The sequence below is a fragment of the Zea mays genome, chromosome 10, assembly GCF_902167145.1.
Source record: "Zea mays cultivar B73 chromosome 10, Zm-B73-REFERENCE-NAM-5.0, whole genome shotgun sequence".
Lineage (NCBI taxonomy): Eukaryota > Viridiplantae > Streptophyta > Magnoliopsida > Poales > Poaceae > Zea > Zea mays.
In genome coordinates, this window is record NC_050105.1 from 108,337,123 (window position 1) to 108,361,667 (window position 24,545).

A 24,545-nucleotide genomic window follows, 5' to 3' on the forward strand; every position below is an offset into this window, starting at 1 on the left:
ATTCAAACAGGAGTGCGTCTAAATATTTCTTTAAATATTTCTTCACAGCAAGTTAGTACCTTTAATTAATTTTAGTTTAAAAATAATTTAAAATAGAATTAAATCCTAATATGATTTGATAATTAAATTTTATAGCGTAAAATTTAGATCCTATTACCATCCCTACGTGCGACAGCGGACAGCACAGACGGTGCCACAGCGCAGACTGAGAAAAATGATCAAATTTAGGCCAACAAAACAATTATTGGCTTTGACCCCGACGAAATATTTTTTAGTACAAGCATGATTCTGTTACAGTTCACTGTTCTGCCGTCTGTATGAGTGTATGACTGTCATGCTAGTACGGAAAGCCTAGACAATTCTTAGCTGCCGCTTGCACTTACAGACTCCGCAGACTCTGAAAGCAGAGGGCGATAATTAGAATCCCTGTTTTTACGTGAGCCAGTCAGTAGATTAGTGAGATTGGCTCCCGCCGACTCCAGATTCCCAGAAGTTCTGATAGATCCATTGCGCTGCTCGACCTGCTGGAGTATGTTAACGGCGCTAGGCTGATACAGGTTCTTCAAGTACCTGAAAGCCACCACCGGTCCCATTCCTACTGCAACCGTCAGCTGGGAGGGACAAGACGTTTCCGTCATTAGGTGTTAAGCGGAATGAACAAGGGGTCAGGCCAAAGCCGTATAAAATATGGTTCGGCAGACTTACAGCCATGGAGATCCAGTAGGAAGGTTGGCTACACAGGCGGAACGTGATTGTGTACAGTTGGAGACTTGGGACGGTACTGAGTATTAAGTTGATCATGTAGAAGGCCACAAAGTTTCCCCAGATGAGAAGGATTTGCGGGCAAGTGAATGAGCTGAAGGCACAGAGAGGACAACGTCAGTCTAGGCACATGCGCGAGCAAAAAAGCCGAAGGAAATAAACAGAAAAGTAACATTTCATCTGGATGAACAAATCATTCTGATATATCCGTTGCCGCCTCTGATGACAACTTACTTTGTATCCATTGTCACAACAAAAGCCTGTAACCAAATGCAACCGGACAGTGCTACCATTGACAGTTCCTGCATCTCACTTTTCTCATCTGAGTAGGCGCATATCGTAATGAAGAAAACGACGAGTGCCTGAAATTGAACAATAACAGTACCAGGAATGAAAGAGGAAAAAAAAAGTCAAAATGCATCTACAAGCCTATGCAGTGGAAGGCACAAATGAGGTCATTCAAATCCATATCTCAGATACAACAAGAGTAAAAGACCGAATTATAACTTGCGCTAGCCACAGTGATGAAGCGACTGCGGACTCTGCACCTTTTATTTGTGATTTGGTAGCCAATATAATGCACACAACATATACCTATAATACTAACTGATTCATATATCTACCCATAAGTGCATCTGCATGCCCATGTCTATCAGAGAACAAATGTTGTAAAGTTAGAAGTCGTAAGGTGCATATCAGATATTGCGCTAATTGGCTACCAGAACAACATACTTGAACAGAATAACTCCCTGATCACCTTCAATATTCCCAAAGTTACTAAGATGTATGATGTGCCAATTCCAGAAAAAAAAATAGCAAAGGAACAGAGAAATGCATTATCTTACGTGATATAGCGAGCGCCCAAACCATCCGCAAAATGTAGTGAGATTTAAAAGCCTGGCAAGATGACGGAACTACTCGCATGAGCAAAACTTATGCACACAAGCTTTATGGTATGCGAAGTTACCACAAATATCGAAGGCAACTAAAGGCAAAATTATATTACCTCCCAGCTTGAGAATGCAGTAAAATCTGGGGGTACTGCATAACCGTTGTTTCAGAGATATCCTTGTCAAAGATTATAGTCATGACGGGTAAACTTGTATAGAAAACGTTATAAGCCATCAAGCTAATTGAGTTGAATAAGCTAGTCCCAGATAGCCCCGACAAAAAGGCAAACCTAAAAGGGGACTCAAGTGAGCAGTTGCACCCACAAAACCCATGCCAAAGTGCAAAGTAGCATAAGCTTGTAATGAAAAATGCAGCCAATGGCATAAGCATTACAAGGAAAACTCACAGAATCTGAATAAAGCACATAAGAAGTGACTTGTAGAAGGAGTACTGTGAAATAAATGCTGTTCGATTGTATGAATAACGCCCATGAATAAGTATCAATCTCTTAAGAAACTTGAACTCTGCAAAAAAAAAGGAATAATACATAATAAGTATATTGAAATTTGGAGGTGAAGTGCAAAAAGGGTAATAAAATAACAGGATAACCGCAACCAATTTAACCTTGCAAATGGTACCCTTTTTGGATGGATAAGCAAGATTGAAATTACTAATGAACAAAAAAGAAGTCTGCACTTGTTTGAAGCTGGTTAATATGCTATTTCTGTACCAGCTAGCAAAACCATTAGATCAGGTTTATGGATATTTGGAAGTAAATAGAATTTATTTGTGCCAACTAGAAGTATGCTTACTCCCAATGCTATAATCAGCAGCTCTTGCAGCTTGCAGTCCTTCCCTACCACTAATCCCTACTCCAATGTTAGCCTCTTGAATCATTCTAACATCATTACCACCATCACCAATTGCTAGAGTTAGGTAGCCAACGGATTTTAGGATAGCAACAAGCTGCACAAATGCAAACAACATAATTTTATCCAGCCAACAGCTATATAACAATACCATATGTCATGTTTGAAGATAGATCAAAAGAAACAGACAAATGCCCATTACACAACTATCTGTATTTTTTTTTTCTCTGAACAGAAGATGTTAAGCTGCATGCACAATACTCAACCTAGTGGTCTCCCCTACATTATTTTCTATGTAGCAGGCCATCCAATACTTTAAGGATTGATGTACAAGTCAAATGGTAGGTTAAAAACAATGATAAACAACAAAAGGTAAACCTGTGCTTTCTGCAAAGGTGTCATTCGACAGCATATTGCTGTTTTTGACAGCATCGCCAACCTAGTAAAAGACTCCTTGGAATGCTTCAAAATTAATTCAAGTGCCCAACCATCCAAAACAAATGCAAGACCCTGCATAAGCATATTAAGAGGAGGCACTCAGCACAAGCTTAACAAATAAAGAATCAATCATCTAGAATCGAACATAGTCTTAGTTTCTTTGCTCAAGAGGAACATTTTAAAAAATACGATACAAACATGGTTCAGATAATTCAAACAGAATACAGGACAGGGATGATTCAACATCAGGCCATCGCCGGCGAGGGGGCAGTACGCTGTGCCACAGGGTCCCTACGCCCACATCACTAGGCCCAAGCATAGTGGCTGTAGTCACGCCCACTCCAGCACATGCATGGAGTCCTACATGACTACATGAGCAACACGCACAGCGGTGGCAGCTGCTGCGATAGGCGTTGTGTCTATCGTCTTTCATGGGATGGAGCCTCGCCGTCACCGAACATTGAAGTGGGGGTTGGAGTGGTGCTGAAAGGGGCAATGACAAATGGGGACGGACAACGTGCAGCGGCGAAGGGTCGATGAGGAATAGGTGTGAGGTTTAGGGATGGCTGAGCCACTTCACCGACCGCCGGAGTCGGGTGCAGGGAGTCGATGGTGTTGGAATGTGAACCCCAAACCCTAGAGTAGGGTTGGACAGTGTATTAATAGACCAGATAACTGGGCCAAGCCCATTACAAGAGACGGGTATTTCCCATTACAAGAGACGGGTATTTAACACCCCCCCGCAGTCACAACTCTATCCTGTACAGATGTTGAGACTGGATCGAAAGTCTAAAAATACACTGGACGGTAACCCCTTTGTGAAAATGTCGGCGAACTGCAGCGTGGTGGGGACGCTGAGAACCCGAACGTCACCGGCAGCGACACGCTCGCGGACGAAATGCAGGTCGATCTCCACGTGCTTCGTGCGCTGATGCTGCACGGGGTTGGTGGAGAGGTAGACCGCGCTGACGTTGTCGCAGTAGACGAGGGTGGCGCACTGGAGGGGACTGTGGAGCTCGTGGAGGAGCTGGCGCAGCCAAGAGGCCTCGGCCACGCCGTTGGCCACGGCACGGTACTCGGCCTCAGCGCTGGAGCGAGAGACGACGGGCTGCCTCTTGGCGGCCCAAGAGACGAGGTTGGCGCCCAGGAAGACGGCGTAGCCGGAGGTGGACCGGCGCGTGTCGGGACAGCCAGCCCAGTCAGCGTCGGTGTAGACCACGAGTTCCGACGTCGGGGATGGCCGGAGTAGGAGGCCGTAGTCGAGGGAGCCGCGGAGGTAGCGTAGAATCCGCTTGAGCGCAGTGAGATGGGGCTCCCGCGGAGTGTGCATATGCAGGCACACCTGCTGGACGGCGTAGGCGATGTCGGGCCTGGAGAACGTGAGGTACTGGAGCGCGCCGGTGAGGCTCCGGTATGACGTCGCGTCGGCGACCGGAGGCCCGTCGTCCTCAGAGAGCTTCGCCTGAGTGTCGACGGGCGTGGAGCAGGGCTTGCAGTCAGACATGCCAGCCCGCTCCAGGATGTCGATGGCGTACTGGCGCTGGTGGAGGAAGAGACCCTGAGGCCGACGTTCGGCGGTGATGCCGAGGAAGTGGTGGAGGGGCCCCAGGTCCTTCATCGCGAACTCCCGCTGAAGGGCGACGATCGTTCGGTGAAGGAGGTCGGCGGTGGATGCCGTGAGCACAATGTCGTCGACGTAGAGCAGGAGGTAGACGGTGTCGTCGCCGCGCCGGTAGATGAACAGGGACGTGTCCGACTTGGCCTCGACGAAGCCGACGGAGGCCAGGTAGGAGGCGAAGCGGCTGTACCAAGCCCGTGGCGCCTGCTTGAGGCCGTACAGGGATCGGTTCAGCCGGCAAACCAGGTCCGGACGGTCAGCGTCGACGAAGCCGGTGGGCTGGCTGCAGTAGACAGTCTCCGTCAGAGTGCCATGGAGGAAGGCATTCTTGACATCGAGCTGATGGATCGCCCAGTCGCGGGAGAGGCCGGGGCTCGGCGCGCCTGGCCGGGTCCTCGGCGGCAGTCGGCGACGAGCGGCTGCTACGGGAGCGCGGCTCCGGAGGCAGCGGGCGGCCTGGAGCAGGCGGGCGCGCGAGCGCAGGCGGCAGGCGGCCTGGCGCAGGCGCGGCCTAGCGCACGGCGTCGCGGGAGTGCGACGGATGCGCGGGTACGGGAAACAGGGGAGGGCGGCGCGCCGGGGAGGGAGGCTGGCGGCCGGAGGTGGGAGGGAGAGGAGACGGCGGCGCGCCGAGGACAGGGAGGAGGTCGGTCGTTTGGGACCGACGGCTGAAAAAAAACCTAAACCTAAACCTAGCTCTGTGATACCATGTTGGAATGTGAACCCCAAACCCTAGAGTAGGGTTGGACAGTGTATTAATAGACCAGATAACTGGGCCAAGCCCATTACAAGAGACGGGTATTTCCCATTACAAGAGACGGGTATTTAACAGATGGCAACCCTAGCCATCGCTGGGAGGGAGTCGAGTGGGGGCCTCTGAATAGAAAAGAAAACGATTTGATCCTATAAACATTGACATGTGGGTAATATTTTTGAAAATTTGGGGTTAGGAGATTTTAGATTGAACTAGAGGAATATGTAGCTTTTCGAAACTCTATTCATCTCATGCGCTTGGTTGGGATTCTAGATTTTTTTATAGTGAATCTAGCTTAATAAGTTGAACCAAAGGGACAAAAGCAAAAGGAAAGGGATGATAAATACTTGTTGAAGTTCTAATTACTTGCTTCCAATATATATACCTTTGTTTCAGATGTATTTTTCATAATAAATAATGCCCTCTCTAGGCTTCTTAGCACGTCCTCTTCAGTTTTCCCACTGATAGATAACAATTGACTATTGGGCCCTGAAGGAGTGAGATATTAAGTAAACCATGTAGCAGACCAAAACAGCTCATGCGAAGAACACAACTCCATGACTAGAAAGATATCAGATGCATTAGTGTTTATATATCACAAAATAGGTCTGTGTGTTGTCCCACACTAAAAAAACAAGAAAATAAATATGCACAGCTGTTACATGAGTTTCTTCAGAACCACCATGTGATGACATCCAGGAACAACCAAACAATTACTCACCCATCTATTTCATGCATAATTTCACTAAGCTAGAATGCAGAGTACAAATAAGATGGTAATTTTTTTAATTTATTTTACTCATACATCACCAAGTTTAACAGAAGACTCTGCAAAGGTATCATCTATTTGTAACTTAGAGCTCGTGATTTGCTACAACAGAATAATGTCGAAGGGATACTATGATAGAGCAAGAAATTGCAATAGACCAGTGGAGAAAACATTTGCAAAGGGCAACTCGTATTGTTAGATGCAAATGGCCACTTGCTAAATTTAAAGGATAAATGTATCGCAATAGTACAATACCAGAAGTTATGAGGTTACAGAGAAGTCCAATCTGAATTGCTGTATTTTGCTTATCACCGGTTAGCATCCACACATTAATTCCAGCATTCCTCAACAATTTAATGGTTTCAGGAACACCATCCTGTCAGCCAAAAGAATCTATAAGGCAAGGTAGCAAGTGGAAAATTGCTGTAGGTGTTTCCACTGGTTGTTAGTCTTAGAGATAGCAATTAATGATCAAGATATACCTGAAGACGATCCTCTATAGCAGTAACACCAAGAATTTGAAGGTCTTGCTCTAAGCTATTACAAACTTCAGCAATTTTAAACTGTATATAAGTGCAGTACCATTAGCCAACAGTAGAATAAGAGTTGGTGAGACAAATGACAGAACTACTAAGGTTAAGGGAAAATGGTTAAACCAGAATAAGTACCTCTCTATTGTCCAATGAGCAGCTAGCCTTTTGAAAGTTTTTGGACCATTCCTTATATTCATTTTCTTTTAAATCACGCCACCCCAAACATAAGGTTCGCAATCCCAACTGAGAATACATTTCTACTGCTTCAAGATATCTCTGTATTTGTTGTCCTGTTCACAAATTAGAATAAATAATCGTTCTCTCAAATAAAACTGAAGCAACACAAAACATCATAGATATATTTGTAAAACAAAAACGACTAGCCTGAAAAGTTTGATGCAATCTCTTAAATACAGTGGTGCTAAAATGGAGCTACAACAAGAGCAATAGAAAGTCCCTATGTTTGAAATATGATAGAAAAACTATTGATATTGATAGTAGGAGGTATGGTGTTACACATATATGGGCAAGGATAGTCAAGGGTTTATATAAACTGAACCAATCAACATAGATCCTTGCCTAATACAGATCAGAATCAATCAACGTAGATCCTTGCCTAATAGAGATCGAACTATCTAGCAAGGAAGATCGAATGATCTACCACTGGAGATCCTACCCATATAGGCACAATATACAGAAATTCTACACCCCCCCCCCCCCGACTGAAATGGGACAATGAAACTGGTACAAAGAGAAAAACACTCCCCCTAGTCTAAGCGTCAGCTAGGACATTAAGACTAGAGCGCAACTCTGAGAACACCGTGGAGGGCAGTCCCTTTATTTTTTTTCTTGAACTCGCAGGAGAACTGCATCATTATTTTTTCTCGAAAGCGCAGGAGAGCTGCGCGAAAATATATTAAGAAGGGGAAAAAGGTCCAAAAGGACCCCAAGATACAAATAAGGCCGCCCTACGGCGGCCAATAACAAGCATAAATGAAACCATCCATGACAAAAAACACTGCTACCAAAACAGCACTATAGCTATCTAGCTAACAGGTAGACCTGGGATGGGGGCAGTAAGCAAGGACAGCTTCTTTGCACCAGCCATAACCCAAAGATCAATCTCCAAACCAATGCTTCTAATAGCAACAGCCACACTAGGACTCTTATTGTCAAAAACGCAGCCATTGCGATGTTTCCAAAGGGTCCAAACACCAAGAATGACAAGAGAATTAAGACCATTTCTTGCAACCCCAGGAATCTTGGTGCTCAAGTCTTGCCACCAATCCATAAAAACCCCTTCACAGGACTGATAGGCCAAGTGTTGTAGATTTACAAGAAGAAGCAGCTTGAACCAAAATTCTCTAGCAAAAACGCAGCCCAACAGCATATGATTTAAGGTTTCCTGATCCTGATCACATAATGGACATCTCTCCGGATGATCCATACCTCTTCTTTGCAACCTATCAGCTGTCCACACCTTCTTATGAGCGACCAACCACATGAAAAACTTAGATTTCGGAGGAGCCCAAGTCTTCCAAATTATATGAAAAGGCTCAAACTCAATTGACCCAATAAAGAAACCCCTTCACATGAACTGCATCATTATATTAAGGAGGAATAAAAAGTTGGTCCAAAGAGGACCAGCACAGAGTACAAAACAGCCACTTCATGGCGGCCAAAAAACGAGAGTACAAGAAAGCATCTCCATCCATTAAACTAGATAAAATCGCCCTCTACTACAGCCCTGGAATAGGCGCCATGAGGAGGGAAAGACTTCTGTCCCCCGCCATCTTCCACATGACACCTTTCTCCTTAGCTTTTCTGATGGTTGTCTCCATATTGGGGTTTGCCTTATCAAAAACACAACCATTTCTGTGGTTCCAAATGGTCCAAGCTCCCAGGATGATTAACAAATTAAGGCCTTGCGTTGCAATGCCCTGCACCTGCTCAGAGACTTTTTTCCACTAGTCCATGAAGACACAATCACCTGGCTGAGGCACCAAGGCTGGAGGTTAACAAGTCCTAGGAAGCGGAACCAGAATTCTCTAGCAAAAGGGCAGTCCCTTTATGAAGATATCAGCAAATTGGGAGGTCGTCAGAACATGAACTCAAATATCGCCGATGGCAACTCGCTTATGGACGAAATGGAGATCTATCTCAACATGCTTCGTGCACTGATGTTGAACTGGATTGGAGAGGTAGACCGCACTCACATTATCGCAATAGACCAGGGTGCTCTTGGCCAACGGACTATAAAGTTCCTGAAGGAGTTGGCACAACTAACAAGCTTCTGCAACATAACTGGCAACAACTTTGTACTCAACCTCAACACTAGACCGTGAGACATTGGGTTGGCGCTTGGACGACCAAGAGACGAGATTGTCACCGAGGAATACTGCATGGCCCAATTTGGACTAGCGGGTGTCGAGACAACTCGCCCAATCAACGTCATAGTAGACATCTAGCTCAATCATAGTAGAGTGCCGAAGGAGAAGACCGTAGTTAATAGTGCCTCAAAGATAGCGTAGGATGCGCCTGACAGCAGTCATGTGAGACTCCCGAGGATCATGCATGTGGAGACACACCTACTGGATATCATATGAGATGTCAGGGAAGATGAATGTCGGGTACTAAATCACGCCAACAAGGTTGTGGTACTATGTCATGTCACGCACAAAGTGACCGGAAGCTGCTAAGAGCTTCGCCTGAGCGTCCACCGGAGTTGAGCACGGTTTACAATCAGTCATTCCAACACGCTCAAGTATGTCAAGCGTGTACTAACGTTGGGTAAGAAACGAACCACCGGTACGCCATTGAATTGACTCCTAGAAAGTGATGAAGAGGACCAAGATCCTTCGTTGAGAACTCCCATTGCAAGGCTGAAATATTGTGACGTAGGAGCTCCATGGAGGACGTCGTGAGAATGATGTCATCCACGTACAACAACAAATACATTGTCTCCGAATTCTGGTGGAAGATTAATAATGAAGTATCTAATTTTGCTTCAGTGGACCCAAGCGAGAGCAAGTATGTGGCAAAATGGTTGTACCAGGCACGAGGCGCCTGCTCGAGTCTATACATGAAGGTTGGCGATGACGGCGGCCTCGTACGCAGAAGTGGTGGGGGTTGACCACTGGGTATGCCGACGGAGGATCTAGGTCGAGAGAGCCAGCCAAATGGTGCTCAGCCTCAGTAAGCTGCCTGGTGAGAACATCGATAGCGATGCGCTCATGCTCTCAAGCGAGGACACATTCACACTCTCGAGAAGCAGCCACAGTAGCAGTGAGGGTCGCAGCCAAGGTGGAGTGGGCCGTCATGATGTCAGGATAGACAGGTACAGGCCTTGCGGGGCAATATAGAGTACACGGGATGGGTGGGACCGTGCCCAAGCGTATGGCGGCTAGACATAGACCGACATCGTCTTGGCCGAGGGCAGCCGAGCTCGCGACGCTTAGGCCAGGACGACAAGGTCAGACCAACCAGGCCAGTGGCACCTAGCCCAGCGGAGGGTAGGCTGCCATCCACAGTTGTAGGGGCGGGCGGCAACTGGGGGTCATGGATGGGGACAGTGTTGAGGGAGGAAGAAGTCCTAGCAGGCACCGAAACCATGCGACAAGGTAGAGGAGAAAGAAAAGGAGGGGGAGATCCAACAGGGGGAGGAGGGGCACTGACCATGGTGGCTACAACCCAGGTTGCTGGCAAACGGCTATGGGAGAGAAGGAAAAATATTGTGGCTGGACACCATGTTGGAGAGTTAAAACCCTAGTGGGATGTACTATTACAATAGACAACCCTAGTAGGTTACATGGGCTAGCTCTAGGCCCGTAACACTTCACATACAAATATTCTAACACTAACGGCAGTATTCTGCTCTATATACCTGGTGTCATGTTTTTTTACAGATCCTAGTAGAGTAGGAGAGCATATGATGTCAAGATACATATAAAACAATAAAATAGGCTCTCTTTTTATCCCATGCAAGTTGGGTAGGTTACATATGAAGCCACCAAGATACATAAAAAGTAAAAAAGGGTATTGGTATGTATTGAGACATGACCATGGTTGTTAAGGCGGCAAGGAGAGATAAGGCAGCTGACCTATCTTTTAAGCGATAATGTGTAATGTGAGGTGACGCCTTAAATATAGTTAAAAATAGAAGAAACTATTGATATTTGAGAAAGTATTTAGGACAAAAATATTAATAAAGAAGAGAAAAAGATAGAGAAAAGAAAAATACTAGCCTAGTCAGTCCAGTCATCCTACAAATCAGCCTAACTAGCCCAATAACCGATCAAAATTAGGTTAAGCCCACTTCCTCTCTCCCAACCCTCTACCTCCTCCCAGCCGCCTCACTCCCAGCTGACTCCCTCCTCCCAATTGCCTCTCCCAAGTCTCTCCCTCTCGCTGGCGTTTCTTCCGCTTTCCCCGTTGGCTCCCTCTCTCCTGCGCCAGCGCCGCCGCTGTGCTGGAGCTGTCAGCCGCTGGCAACCTCACCCACTCGCCTTAGCTGCGGAAGTAAGGCGAGGAGGACGCCTTTTTACTCAAACACGCAGGAGAGTTGTGTATCATTATATTAAAAGGAGCAAGAAACAAGGTCCAAAATAGATCGAGGTACAAGAGACGCCTTACAGCGGTCTAAACGTAACAAACAAAAACTAATTCATCTAGAAAAAAGAACTATAGACCACAACTGGAAGGGGTAGCAAGGGAGGACAGTCCCTTGGCCCCACGACTCCCACAGACGACGCTCCTCCCCAACTTGAATTAAGACAACAGCAGTATTCGGGGAGAGGTCGTCAAAGATGCATCTATTTTTATGATTCTTCCATAACACCCAAGCACCTAGCACAATAAGAGAGTTGAGACCATCTCCGAAAGGACCATGAACAGCTTCACTGACTTCTTGCCACCACTCCATAAAATTTGTATTGGATGGCTGCGGTGCCAAAACTTGTAGCCCGAATTGCCTAAGCATGAGGAATTAACATTCCCTAGAGAAGACACAAGCCACAAGTAAATGATCAATTGTATCCCTTTCCTGATCACAAAGAGGGCATCTTTATAGGTGATCAAGGCCTCACTTTTCAAGTCTGTCTGTTGTCCAACATTTCTTAAGAGCAGCCAGCCACAAGAAGAAACGACACTTTGGTGGAGCCCAAGTTTTCCAAATCCTCTCATATGGCTCGAACTGCACAGATCCAAGAAAAAGCCCCTCATAGGCAGCTATAGCCAAATATTTACCATTAGCAACCAGCCGAAAGATATGCTTGTCCTCTTTATCTATGTGAAGTTCAACCTGAGTAACCATGTCCTAAAGGAGAATAAAGTCTGCAAGGGCTCCAACTGATAAACTCCCGCTAATGTCATTTATCCATAGATTATCTCTGATCGCCTCCTAAACTGTCCTCTTGTTAATCTTCTTAGGAATGGTCTCCAGAAGGCAAAGAGCAATATCCACTATTCGCTGCCCTCCCAACCACCGATCACTCCAGAAGAGGGTAGAGGCCCCATTTCCGACCTCAAACTGCAGGGTCATTTTTTAAAAAATCACGGATTTTCCTCAGGACATGAGGCAGAGATGACCAGGGTCAATTTGGCTCAGTCATTTGCAGCCAAGCCCAACGCCTAGGCGACGCCTTAACAACTATGGACATGACTCAACAATAGGGTGTCTATCGAGCGACATTATCTTTGACAATTTTGTGTGACCATTTCCATCTGTCTTATAGTCCCTCTATTTCAAATTGTACTCCACTTCAGCTATGTCCTAAGTTAAACTTCCTTAACTTTGACCAACTTTTTTTAGAAAAAATACATTAACAACTACAAGTTCTAAAAAATACACTATCAAAGCAAATTTATGATGCCATAAAAGACATCTTGAATAAGTGTCCTTAGGGTTTTGTGCATATTTGTAATCTCCTGTACCTCTATATATTTGGGCCTATAGTCCTCATAATGAATACAAGCTATATTCATAACATGGAATATAGAGCCAGTTTTTAGGGTTAGGGTTATTAGTTTTTTCCTAGCCACTGTCGCCCTGCTCATCCACCAAGATTGTCACTGGCTCTATCGCTGTTCTTTCCTGACCAGAGATCGAAGGAATCAGGAGACGTTAGGAGTGTGGCGTTTGTCTCGGGTTGTGTTGCGCATGGGACTGATCGGTCGCCGATCTTCCGCTAGAAAGGAGGTTCTACGTTGTTTTTCTCATCAACATGCAGATTCCTAACGCCGGTCTCAACTTGGTCGGTTGTTTCCTGACGTCGGTCTCAACTTGGTCTGCTTCTTGCCGATCAATATCTGTTGCCTTGCTTTTTTCCGTTTGTCCCTGTCATCCCATTCCTGCTGTCACGTGAGCCTGTGTTCCTGCGGGTCAGATCTTGCTGTGTAGCCATCTCCTTGGTTGGCTAGATTCCTTTTGACCGTGAGGTGTGAGGCCCTCACAGTGTGAAGGGATAAGGTAAAAAAGAAAAAAAAGGGGGAAAGAAAAAAGAACAGATGTTGTTGCTGCTTGTGTCACTTTTCTTGTACGCTCTAGCCCTCGACTATCAGGATGTCGCATTCCATGACTCCTTCGTCTGGTGGTCTTCCCGTCTTGCAATGTCCGGTGCTTTTCAATGGCACCAACTATCGAGATTGGGTTCTTCGCATGCGTCTACACATGCGTGGTCTACGTCTTTGGGAGATCCTTACAGATGATCTGAAGTGTCCGTGGAAAACACAGTTTTTTCATCAGCTCCTAGTTGACCTTCATCATACATGAGACACTGTACATAAAACGTCACCACCGTGTCTTCACAAAGAGTTTTATCCACAAAGCTTTTTGCAATATCGCTTCCCGTTAAGTTCCATGTATCAGTGTCTCTACGAGCAGTGTCACTCTTAGGACTCATGAACTGAACACTGTTGTTGGAAATGGAAATAAATCATTATCAGTGCAAGTTTGAACTACTGAACTAAATGCAAAGAAAAGAATGTACCTCTTATAATCTTTATTGTCAACTATCTTTCTCGAGAGTTGCTGTCGCAGTTCTTTATTACCCAAATTCTGGGTCCAATTATCTGCTATCTTGAAATCGCAGGGTTTGTAGCCTTTTGTCATTTTACTCCTTACAGAAATTTTCAAAGAGTCCTTGATATTGGTTTTCTTTTTCTTTGTCTTTGATTTCTTCTTCTTATCCTTGCCCCCATTGTTGTTCCCCTTCTCCCCCTCAAATGATTCCTCATCATCATCTGTCCCCTCCTCCTCCTCAGACTTGTCCTTGTCCTCCTCTTCATCCTCATCATCACCAGATTTCTTCTTCTTGTCCTTGCCCCCATTGTTGTTCCCCTTCTCCTCATTATCACCTGTCCCCTCCTCCTCCTCCTCCTCAGACTTGTCCTCATAATCATCGTCTGAACTCTCATCTTTTCTATCTCCTTTCTTGTCGTCAACTTTGTCTCTCACCTTTTCTTTCTTTTGCTCTTTCGTTATTGCATGGCTCTCTGTAAATTTGTCCCTGCACTTGTTGTCTTCATTGTTAAGGAGCAACATCGCAGTCTCTATGCGGCACATGATGACTTCGTCCTGCATTTTTATCAACAATGAGCATAATCAATAGCAATCTAATCTACAAGAGAAATATGATAAGAGCTGCCAAGTCACCAAATCTTCTAACTTGCTACAGAAAAGGCAGGACTGACCTCACTAATGTTATGGTAGTTTTGATCCTCATATCGCTTTATGTACAGAAGCATATGAAAACCACAATCATGACTGCAAAAATAAGAACGTGAGCACGAATTGAGGTACCGGATAAGTTATGACATTAGGAAATAGCTAGAAATTACCTGTTATTTTGCTTCTGAACTACTGGTGGTGTAATAAATCGGTGCGTAGCATTTTCCAGGCCTATGAAAGGATAAAGATTTTTTTGCAGTTGAGCCATCTGTAAGTGCAAAGGATCAGTTGAGGCAGCATAGCGTTTAACAAAACAGTACCATTCACTTTTTTTGCAAGGCATTTGATGTTGAAAATATCTAACCAGATTTTCATGACGTTTTTCGCACAGCCGCAATTCATAAAAGGAATCAAGAACAGTTATAACTTCTCTCCCAGGTTCCACCACAACTAAGGACCAGTGTTGATCAATAATGAAAGGCACAAAAATCTGCAAAAAAATAAAAATAAAAGAAACAACCAAAATATTGATGGTTATGTCATGCGCCTAAATGGTATAACGGGCCAAGTGGGTCAACTAGCCCACATCATAAGATGCATATACAATTTCTAAAAAGCTACTGCCATATCTACAATTCCTAAACAGGTATCATGCATGTAAAATCCCAGGTTGTAGCAGGTAGTAAAAGGTTTAGGTGTATAGCAGGTAAAATCTCAGGTTCAACTTAAAACACATATTTTACCAGCCTGGAACCTAGATTTTACTAGCATAGTTGTTACCAGCCTGCAACCTAGATTTTACTAGCATATATTTTACCAGCCTGGAACACATATCTTACCATCTTTTACCATCCTGGATCTATATTTTACCATCCTGTAACTTTGATTTTAGCAGGTAAAATCCAAGGCTACAGGCAGGTAAAAGGTGTAGGTAAAACTTGAGCATTCAAGGAATTCTAAGCTAACACCTATTATATGAAAGAGCCAGATTTAAGAATACAAATAGAATTGGAAAAGGTACAAACCGTGTGCTTTTTCTCTTTGTCATAGTCTTTAAGTTCTCTTTCGAGATAATCTTTTCTCTTACCGAGTATTTGCTCCTAGGAAAAAAAGCATGGTGAAATTGCTAAACAACATAAATTCATTGAAAGTAGTAGTAAAATTGCTAATTGGCACTTACTACAGCAAGAAGTGAAAGCATAATCCTGTCATCCCATGATTTATTCCATATGCGAATCAGAGTTTCAATGATCGAAGTATGCAAGCGACCATATGGTTTGAAGGTCTTAACAAATACAGCCTCCGAAATCGTCACATCTTCAATATCAACTACAAGATTCTTCTCCATCTGTTGTATTCTTTCTTTGTCTTTAATTTGGGCCCTGTTTTTGATCTCATCATAAAATATAAAGAAGGAACGATTCGCAACAATCTTCTTCAATTTTTCCATGAGCTTGATTTCACTAGACCCTCCTCCTCCTCCTCCTCAGACTTGTCCTCATAATCATCGTCTGAACTCTTGGAAAAATTGAAGAATTGAAATCAAGCTCATGGAAAAATTGAAGAAGATTGTTGTGAATCGTTCCTTCTTTATATTTTATGATGAGATCAAAAACAGGGCCCAAATTAAAGACAAAGAAAGAATACAACAGATGGAGAAGAATCTTGTAGTTGATATTGAAGATGTGACGATTTCGGAGGCTGTATTTGTTAAGACCTTCAAACCATATGGTCGCTTGCATACTTCGATCATTGAAACTCTGATTCGCATATGGAATAAATCATGGGATGACAGGATTATGCTTTCACTTCTTGCTGTAGTAAGTGCCAATTAGCAATTTTACTACTACTTTCAATGAATTTATGTTGTTTAGCAATTTCACCATGCTTTTTTTCCTAGGAGCAAATACTCGGTAAGAGAAAAGATTATCTCGAAAGAGAACTTAAAGACTATGACAAAGAGAAAAAGCACACGGTTTGTACCTTTTCCAATTCTATTTGTATTCTTAAATCTGGCTCTTTCATATAATAGGTGTTAGCTTAGAATTCCTTGAATGCTCAAGTTTTACCTACACCTTTTACCTGCCTGTAGCCTTGGATTTTACCTGCTAAAATCAAAGTTACAGGATGGTAAAATATAGATCCAGGATGGTAAAAGATGGTAAGATATGTGTTCCAGGCTGGTAAAATATATGCTAGTAAAATCTAGGTTGCAGGCTGGTAACAACTATGCTAGTAAAATCTAGGTTCCAGGCTGGTAAAATATGTGTTTTAAGTTGAACCTGGGATTTTACCTGCTATACACCTAAACCTTTTACTACCTGCTACAACCTGGGATTTTACATGCATGATACCTGTTTAGGAATTGTAGATATGGCAGTAGCTTTTTAGAAATTGTATATGCATCTTATGATGTGGGCTAGTTGACCCACTTGGCCCGTTATACCATTTAGGCGCATGACATAACCATCAATATTTTGGTTGTTTCTTTTATTTTTATTTTTTTGCAGATTTTTGTGCCTTTCATTATTGATCAACACTGGTCCTTAGTTGTGGTGGAACCTGGGAGAGAAGTTATAACTGTTCTTGATTCCTTTTATGAATTGCGGCTGTGCGAAAAACGTCATGAAAATCTGGTTAGATATTTTCAACATCAAATGCCTTGCAAAAAAAGTGAATGGTACTGTTTTGTTAAACGCTATGCTGCCTCAACTGATCCTTTGCACTTACAGATGGCTCAACTGCAAAAAAATCTTTATCCTTTCATAGGCCTGGAAAATGCTACGCACCGATTTATTACACCACCAGTAGTTCAGAAGCAAAATAACAGGTAATTTCTAGCTATTTCCTAATGTCATAACTTATCCGGTACCTCAATTCGTGCTCACGTTCTTATTTTTGCAGTCATGATTGTGGTTTTCATATGCTTCTGTACATAAAGCGATATGAGGATCAAAACTACCATAACATTAGTGAGGTCAGTCCTGCCTTTTCTGTAGCAAGTTAGAAGATTTGGTGACTTGGCAGCTCTTATCATATTTCTCTTGTAGATTAGATTGCTATTGATTATGCTCATTGTTGATAAAAATGCAGGACGAAGTCATCATGTGCCGCATAGAGACTGCGATGTTGCTCCTTAACAATGAAGACAACAAGTGCAGGGACAAATTTACAGAGAGCCATGCAATAACGAAAGAGCAAAAGAAAGAAAAGGTGAGAGACAAAGTTGACGACAAGAAAGGAGATAGAAAAGATGAGAGTTCAGACGATGATTATGAGGACAAGTCTGAGGAGGAGGAGGAGGAGGAGGAGGAGGGGACAGGTGATAATGAGGAGAAGGGGAACAACAATGGGGGCAAGGACAAGAAGAAGAAATCTGGTGATGATAAGGATGAAGAGGACAAGGACAAGTCTGAGGAGGAGGAGGGGACAGATGATGATGAGGAATCATTTGAGGGGGAGAAGGGGAACAACAATGGGGGCAAGGATAAGAAGAAGAAATCAAAGACAAAGAAAAAGAAAACCAATATCAAGGACTCTTTGAAAGTTTCTGTAAGGAGTAAAATGACAAAAGGCTACAAACCCTGCGATTTCAAGATAGCAGATAATTGGACCCAGAATTTGGGTAATAAAGAACTGCGACAGCAACTCTCGAGAAAGATAGTTGACAATAAAGATTATAAGAGGTACATTCTTTTCTTTGCATTTAGTTCAGTAGTTCAAACTTGCACTGATAATGATTTATTTCCATTTCCAACAACAGTGTTCAGTTCATGAGTCCTAAGAGTGACACTGCTCGTAGAGACACTGATACATGGAACTTAACGGGAAGCGATATTGCAAAAAGCTTTGTGGATAAAACTCTTTGTGAAGACACGGTGGTGACGTTTTATGTACAGTGTCTCATGTATGATGAAGGTCAACTAGGAGCTGATGAAAAAACTGTGTTTTCCAGGATCTTCTGTAAGGATGATGTGTAGACGCATGATGTTTAGGCACGCATGTCCGCCTGGTCGCGGATGATGTCCTGGAGCTCGACAGTGATAGTTTCGTGGAGCCAGGAGAGCACCATGGTGTCCATCAAGGACCAGTCCGGGGACGGCGGGGCGGCGATGTCGTCAAGGACGTGGTCGTCGAGGGCGTAGCGCCGCAGGGTGAGGAGGACCTGCCCTCTCCAGCGAGGGTAGTGAGAGGACACCGGGTCCAGAACGATGGACACGAGGGACCGGATGTTGTGAAGTCCGGCGGCCTGCGCGTGGAGGGTGGCGATGTGGTCGGTGTCGAGTCCAGTGGCAAGAGGTGCCTCGGGATTTGTTGGGGTGTTTTCGGGGCGACCGGAGGTTGCCCGAGGAGAAGACGCTGAGCAGTTGTCATCTGGGCGGTGAGAGCATCGCTCATGGCACGCTCTTGTTGCAGGACGAGGGTCGCAGCGCACTCGCGTGAAGCCTCCACGGCCGCCTGTATGGTAGCGATGGCGGTGACCAGTGCCGACGAGGTCGGGGGGTAGTGGCATCGGCCCACATAGTGGTTGCGCGGGCGGAGAAGCCCGGCAGGGAACCGCATCGCCGCAGTAGCTGTTGCTGCGCAGGGGGAGAGGCGTCGAGGAGGGGCCCGAGGCCAGAGATGTAGGGGGCCCCACCAACAGCGAGCTCGCTGCGGGAGCCATGGGGAAGAGGGTCGATGAGGGGGTGCTGGTCGGGGTTAACGCCCAGGGCGGCCGTCGCACCGACGAGGGCAACAGGGTCGGCCGCGCCCAGGGGGCGGCCAGGGAGGGGACCGCCCCTAGGGAGGCACCGGCTGGTGGCAAAGTGGCGACGCTTGCACGCAGGCCCGCAGCGGCGCGCGCGCCTGTGCCGACGGCAGCGCCCGCGGGCAGGGTCGCGACAACGCTCGCGCCCTGGCCGATAGCCAGGCCGGCGGCGGCGGTGGCCTCGCTGGGGCCGGTGGCCGCGTTGGGGCCGGCGAGGTGGAAGATGTACGCCATGGCCGGCGCACGCAGGGGAGGTGGCGACGGCGGGTAGGGTTGGCGGCTGGGGCCGGCGGCGCCAAGAGAAAGGGGAGGGAAGGCGGCGGCCGGGCCTGGGGAGATGGCCGGCGGCGGCTGGGGGAGAGACAAGGGGAGGGGAAGCGCCGACCGGCCTAGGGAAGGTGGCGGCGGCTGCTGCTGGGAGGGGAGGGAGGGAGGAAAGCTAGTGTGGCTCTAGTACCATGTAGAACAGTGAAAACCCTAACCCTAGAATAGGGTTGGCAGTGTATTAATAGACCAAATACCTGGGCCAGGCCCATTACAATCTAACAAGAATGAATAATTGAATGACTTAGAACGAATAACTGAATGACTTAGAACGAATAACTGAATGATTTAGAATGAATAACTGAATGACTTAGAATGAATACCTCCGTCTGTTTCTCATGTCTGATCTTGGACCTCTTCATTATTTTCTTGGGATAGAGTTTTCCTCTTCATCTGAGGGGCTTTATCTGTCTCAAGAGAAGTACATTCTGGATCTTCTTGATCGGGCCTCTCTTACTGATCAGCGGACAATTGAAACTCCTATGGAACTCAATGTTCATCTTCGTGCCATGGATGGAAAGCCTCTTGAGGATCCTACTTGTTATCGTCACGTTGTCAAGAGAAGTACATTCTGGATCTTTTTGATCGGGCCTCTCTTACTGATCAGCGGACAATTGAAACTCCTATAGAACTCAATGTTCATCTTCGTGCCACGGATGGTAAGCCTCTTGAGGATCCTACTTGTTATCGTCACATTGTTGAGTCTTGTTTACCTTGGTGTGATTCGTCATGATACCTCATATTCTGTACATATTCTCGGTCAGTTTGTTTCCGCCCCACTCAGCTTCACTATAATCACTTGCTTCGGGTTCTGCATTATCTTCATGGAACTATATCTCGTCGTTTGTTCTTTCCACGATGCAACTCTTTACAGCTCCAAGCGTATTGTGATGCTACTTGGGCTATTGATTCCTCTGGTCGTCGTTCTCTTTCTGCCTATTGTGTTTTTCTTGGTGGTTCCTGGTTCCCTCATTGCTTGGAAGACTAAGAAACAGGTAGCGGTTTCTCGTTCGAGTGAAGACGCAGAGTTGTGTGCTATGGCTCTTATGACTACGGAGGTTACTTGGTTGCGGTGGTTGCTTGAGGATTTTGTTGTCTCTATTTGCATACCGACTCCTCTTTTGTCTGACAGTACAGGTACTATTAGTATTGCTCGTGATCCGGTGAAGCATGAGCCTACCAAGCATATTGGTGCTGATGCTCATTATACACGAGCACAGGTACGGGATGGTGTTGTTTCTCTTCGGTATGTGCCTTCAGAGCTTCAGCTGGCAGATTTCTTCACCAAGGCACAGACCCAAGCTCAGCATCGGTTTTATCTCTCCAAACTCAATATTCTTGATCCACCTTGAGTTTGAGGGGGTGTTAGAGAAATATGTACTTGTTTGTATTTCCCTGTTGTATAAGGGGTCTTGTGCATATTTGTAATCTCATGTACCTCTATTTATTCGGGCCTAGAGCCCTCATAATGAATACAAGCTATAATCATAACAGTTGCTACCTCAAGATGAATAGAATCAGCAATAGATATCTCTGAACATTATAATATGCACTATTCTTAGAACGCAGAGAAAACCAAAGCAAAACAGGTTAATTCAATATTGGGATGAATCATGACGTAATGCACTTTTCATGGCTATACCATATACCTGGACAGGCACGAGGCAGGAGAGCTTCATCAGCACCTTTTGATAAAAGAAGGATCTTACCAGTCTCCCCTTCCTTTACCACTACAGACATTCTTTTGCGATCAGAAGTGAATTCCAAAATGTCCAACAACTCATACCAAAACTTAGACCCATTGAAACAAATCTCTGAAGAAACAAAAGGGAATTCAATCAAACAGCTTAATGGAATTGTAATAATCTCATCACAAACCGATGAACATTCACTAACCAGCTGTAATGGTGTCTTTACTGATGAGCATCATATTCAGCTTTGCTGCAGCGTTAACTAAAGCTTCCTCATCTTGGGATTGTGCTTTGTATGACACAGTACCATCATTGCTGAAAGTATGAAAATTTTATAAATAACAGCTTAATACCATGCAGAGTAACGAAAAGAAACTGTGACTTGCCTTTTGATAGGGACCACTGTATTGCAAAGAGCCATAACCAACAGAAATTTGATGACATCAGGATCATTACTTGAGACCGCATTTACAAGTCTGACATCTAAGTTGAGAGAATTGTCAGTGGACGAAAAACAGCTTTGCTTCTGCAACAGTTTGGGCGGCACATTTAGAGCACAAGTTATTTACTAATAAGTAATAAAGCAATAACAATATCAAGAATGGTAACTCAAAATCCATGACCGCTGCATGTTGTGACCAGGCTGGAGAAACAATTGATCATTTACTCATGTGTATTTGCTCAACAAGTATGGTATATCCTCTTCCAGAAAGTAGGCTTTCAGGATTGACCCCTCAACTGGAAAATTTTTCCTTCAATGATTGGTGGGCCAAAACAAATGAAATAGCAGATGGTCAAGTCTAGAAAGGCTACCCCAACCTTTCTGCCACCGCTCCCCACAAGCTTGCCCCTCACTCCGCCAGCTACGTCTTCCTCAGTTACTCCCCTAATCACAAATGGTACCTATGCCTTGACCTCACCACTCATCCTCTCTTGATCTCCCGTCGCGTCATCTTCGTCAAGACGGATTTCCCCTTTTCGACTCCCTCCCAGTGCACCATCGACTCCCTTCCCGAGTTGAATTTTCTTCGTGATCCTAACTCTGCATCTCCATCTAGTCATCCACCATTTGTTTCCCCTTGCAGGTTTCCCCACGCCGCTCCTGCCTATGGCACCGGTGCCTTTCATGGCTCATGTGCCCCTGGACTCCCTCCAGGTTGCCCTACCACAACCGGTAGGACCGTGTGCCCCCCTGCCGACCTCTGCTAAACCGTTGGCGGCTCCGGTGACGCCTCCTTCGTACTTAGCAGTGCCAATGGGGCCTCACCGGCACCGGCCTCACCTCGCTATGCCAACCATGTGCATGCCTATCAACTACATGTGCGGGTGGGTGCACCGCCCCAATCTCAGACCAAGCCAGCAGTGTATCACCGCCTCTTCACTGCAACCCTCACCACGTCCACGTCGGTCTCCTATTTGTCGTCTTCTGTCCATAGTGCCCTCGCCAATTCTCACTTGCATCACGCTAGGGAGGAAGAGTACTAGGCCCTCCTTGCCAATCACACTTGGGATTCGGTGCCCGTCCCCTAGGCGGCACAATGTGATGACTAGCAAGTGAGTCTAGACACATATGTGGAAGGCTGATGGCTCTATGGATCAGTACAAGGCCCGTTTGGTTTCTCCATGGCTTCATTTAACGTCATGGTTTGACTACACTAAGACGTTCAATCCAGGTGAAGCCTGCTACTGTCCAAGTTCTCTCACTAACTCTCTCGTTCTTGGCCAGTTCATCAGATCGACGTCTAGAATACCTTCCTCTATGGGACTCTCATTGAGACCGTCTATTGCAGTCAGCCTGTCGGTTTTGTTGACTGCACACCCTAATATGGTCTGCAAACTCAAGTCCCTCTATAGTCTGAAGCGAGCTCCCCATACTTGGTATAGTAGGTTTGCCACATATCTGCTCTCCCTGGGTTTTACTGAGGCTAAGTTGGACACCTCTCTGTTCATCTATCAGCACGGTAGTAACACTATATGCCTTCTTCTATACATTGATGACATTGTGATCATTGTCTCTTCCTCGGGCCTACTGCACCGGATCATTAGAACCCTTTAGCACAAGTTCGCCATGAAGGATTTGGGTCCTCTTCATTTTCTAGGGATTGTTGTTGAGCATCGCCGAATGGCTTGATTCTTCAGCAACATCAGTACACCCTAGATATCCTGGAGCGTGCTGGGATGCTGGAGTGCAAGCCTTGCACAACACAGGTGGACACGCAGGTCAAGGTCTATGGCAACGGTTCCCCTGTCAACGATCTCACTGCCTACTGCAGCCTTGCCAGTGCTATTCAGTATCTCACCTTCAACTACCTGACATCGTGTATGTTGTCCGGTAGGTCTATCTCTACATGCATGATCCCCGAAAGTCACACCTAAGAGCAGTCAAGCAGATCCTTCATTACCTCCAGGGTACTATCGACTATGGGCTCCATCTTCAGTGTTCCTACACCTGAGCTAGTCGTCTACACAGATGTTGATTAGGCTAGATGCCTAGATACTTGTCGATCAACCTTCGGTTATGCGCTATTTCTTAGGGCCAACCTTATCTCTTGGTCCTCTAAGCGTCACCCGTGGTCTCCCGCTCTAGTGCTGAGACGGAATGTCGAGCTACCGCCAATGGGGTGGTTTAGGCAAGCTGGTTGTGCCAGCTCCTCCAGGAGCTCCACAACCCTCTCATCAAGAGCACGCTTGTCTACTACGATAACGTCGTCTACCTCTCCATCAACCTCGTCAAGCACCAGGGCATGAAGCATGTTGAAATTGATCTTCACTTTGTCCATGAGTGTGTTGCTGTCGAGGATGTCCGTGTTCATGTCTTGATGAGCTCACAAGTTGCTAACATCTTCAGTAAGGGTCTTCCCTCATTGTTCTCGGAGTTTTGGTCCAGTCTCAACGTCTGACGCGGCTAGAATTTCAACTGCGGGGGTGTTAGATTGTATCTTCTTGTCTAAATGTAAAAGGCCTAGAGCCTGGCCCATGTAACATGATACACATAAATATACTAGCTAGTTGTTCGTGCTTTGCTACGGTTGTTATATAATTATTGTTTATTTCTAAACACTAAGGTACGTGTGGTCTAGTGGTTAGCTCCAAATTTCTAGAGCAGGGGGTGTGGGTTCGAGTGCTGCTCTGCACTATTTTTGCGCGGTGTGGTAGCTGCGCGGGCGGGGTCGAGTGCTAGGCAGGCGCAGTAGCCCGCTGCGCGGGCGCTGGGGGTCCACAAGTCAGTAGCTGAGAGAATTGCGCGGGCGCTGGGCATGGGGCCCATAGGGCACGACGCCAAGGCGAGGCGCGTGGGGCGGGAGAACCAGTAGGAGCGCGTGAGGCGGGTCTAGAGAGTCAGTGCGGAGGGTGAAGTTGTGGTAGCACCAGCCACTAGACGCCCACATTAGGTTCTTAATAGAGTAGTATAGATACATGTTATACCTAAACGCTAATCATCACCTAGTGTGACGAGACGTATGGTCCATCACCTGAACC

General features: G+C 45.7%; 2 protein-coding genes across 5 annotated transcripts in view; both read right to left on the minus strand.

Annotated features, from left to right (window-relative positions):
* Positions 1–204: 204 nt before the first annotated feature.
* Positions 205–24,545, minus strand: part of LOC103641553 (phospholipid-transporting ATPase 2) — an 81,860-nt gene continuing 57,519 nt past the window's right edge. For 3 of the 4 annotated variants that reach the window (XM_020545600.2, XM_020545602.2, XM_020545601.3), the window contains 15 exons: positions 21,452–21,548; positions 21,271–21,380; positions 21,024–21,188; positions 6,770–6,924; positions 6,584–6,664; positions 6,357–6,477; positions 5,718–5,821; positions 2,901–3,032; positions 2,466–2,619; positions 2,060–2,177; positions 1,769–1,942; positions 1,608–1,659; positions 997–1,124; positions 706–856; positions 207–611 (listed from right to left, as the gene is read on the minus strand). In XM_020545600.2, the coding sequence (XP_020401189.1) occupies positions 363–611; positions 706–856; positions 997–1,124; positions 1,608–1,659; positions 1,769–1,942; positions 2,060–2,177; positions 2,466–2,619; positions 2,901–3,032; positions 5,718–5,821; positions 6,357–6,477; positions 6,584–6,664; positions 6,770–6,924; positions 21,024–21,188; positions 21,271–21,380; positions 21,452–21,548 (1,991 nt within the window). In that variant the 3' untranslated portion in view covers positions 207–362. Of the gene's footprint in view, positions 612–705; positions 857–996; positions 1,125–1,607; positions 1,660–1,768; positions 1,943–2,059; positions 2,178–2,465; positions 2,620–2,900; positions 3,033–5,717; positions 5,822–6,356; positions 6,478–6,583; positions 6,665–6,769; positions 6,925–21,023; positions 21,189–21,270; positions 21,381–21,451; positions 21,549–24,545 lie in introns of all 4 variants that reach the window. The other variant, XM_008664900.3, reaches the window with a different exon arrangement.
* On the minus strand, positions 7,358–16,038 carry LOC103641552 (uncharacterized). The gene is made up of 7 exons (XM_008664899.4): positions 15,481–16,038; positions 15,326–15,400; positions 14,665–14,790; positions 14,471–14,568; positions 14,324–14,396; positions 13,621–14,207; positions 7,358–13,543 (listed from the first exon to the last, which is right to left on the minus strand). Exons 1-7 carry the CDS (start codon positions 15,748–15,750, stop codon positions 13,330–13,332), a joined length of 1,443 nt encoding a protein of 480 aa, XP_008663121.2. The 5' UTR covers positions 15,751–16,038; the 3' UTR covers positions 7,358–13,329.

Coding starts and splice junctions, on each gene's coding strand:
- LOC103641552 (XM_008664899.4), bottom strand. CDS start 15,750: ATGGAAAAATTGAAGAAGATTGTTGCGAATCGTTCCTTCTTTATATTT. Junction 14,569..14,664: donor AAAAACGTCATGAAAATCTG/GTTAGATATTTT, acceptor TTGCACTTACAG/ATGGCTCAACTGCAAAAAAA. Junction 13,544..13,620: donor GACAATAAAGATTATAAGAG/GTACATTCTTTT, acceptor TTCCAACAACAG/TGTTCAGTTCATGAGTCCTA.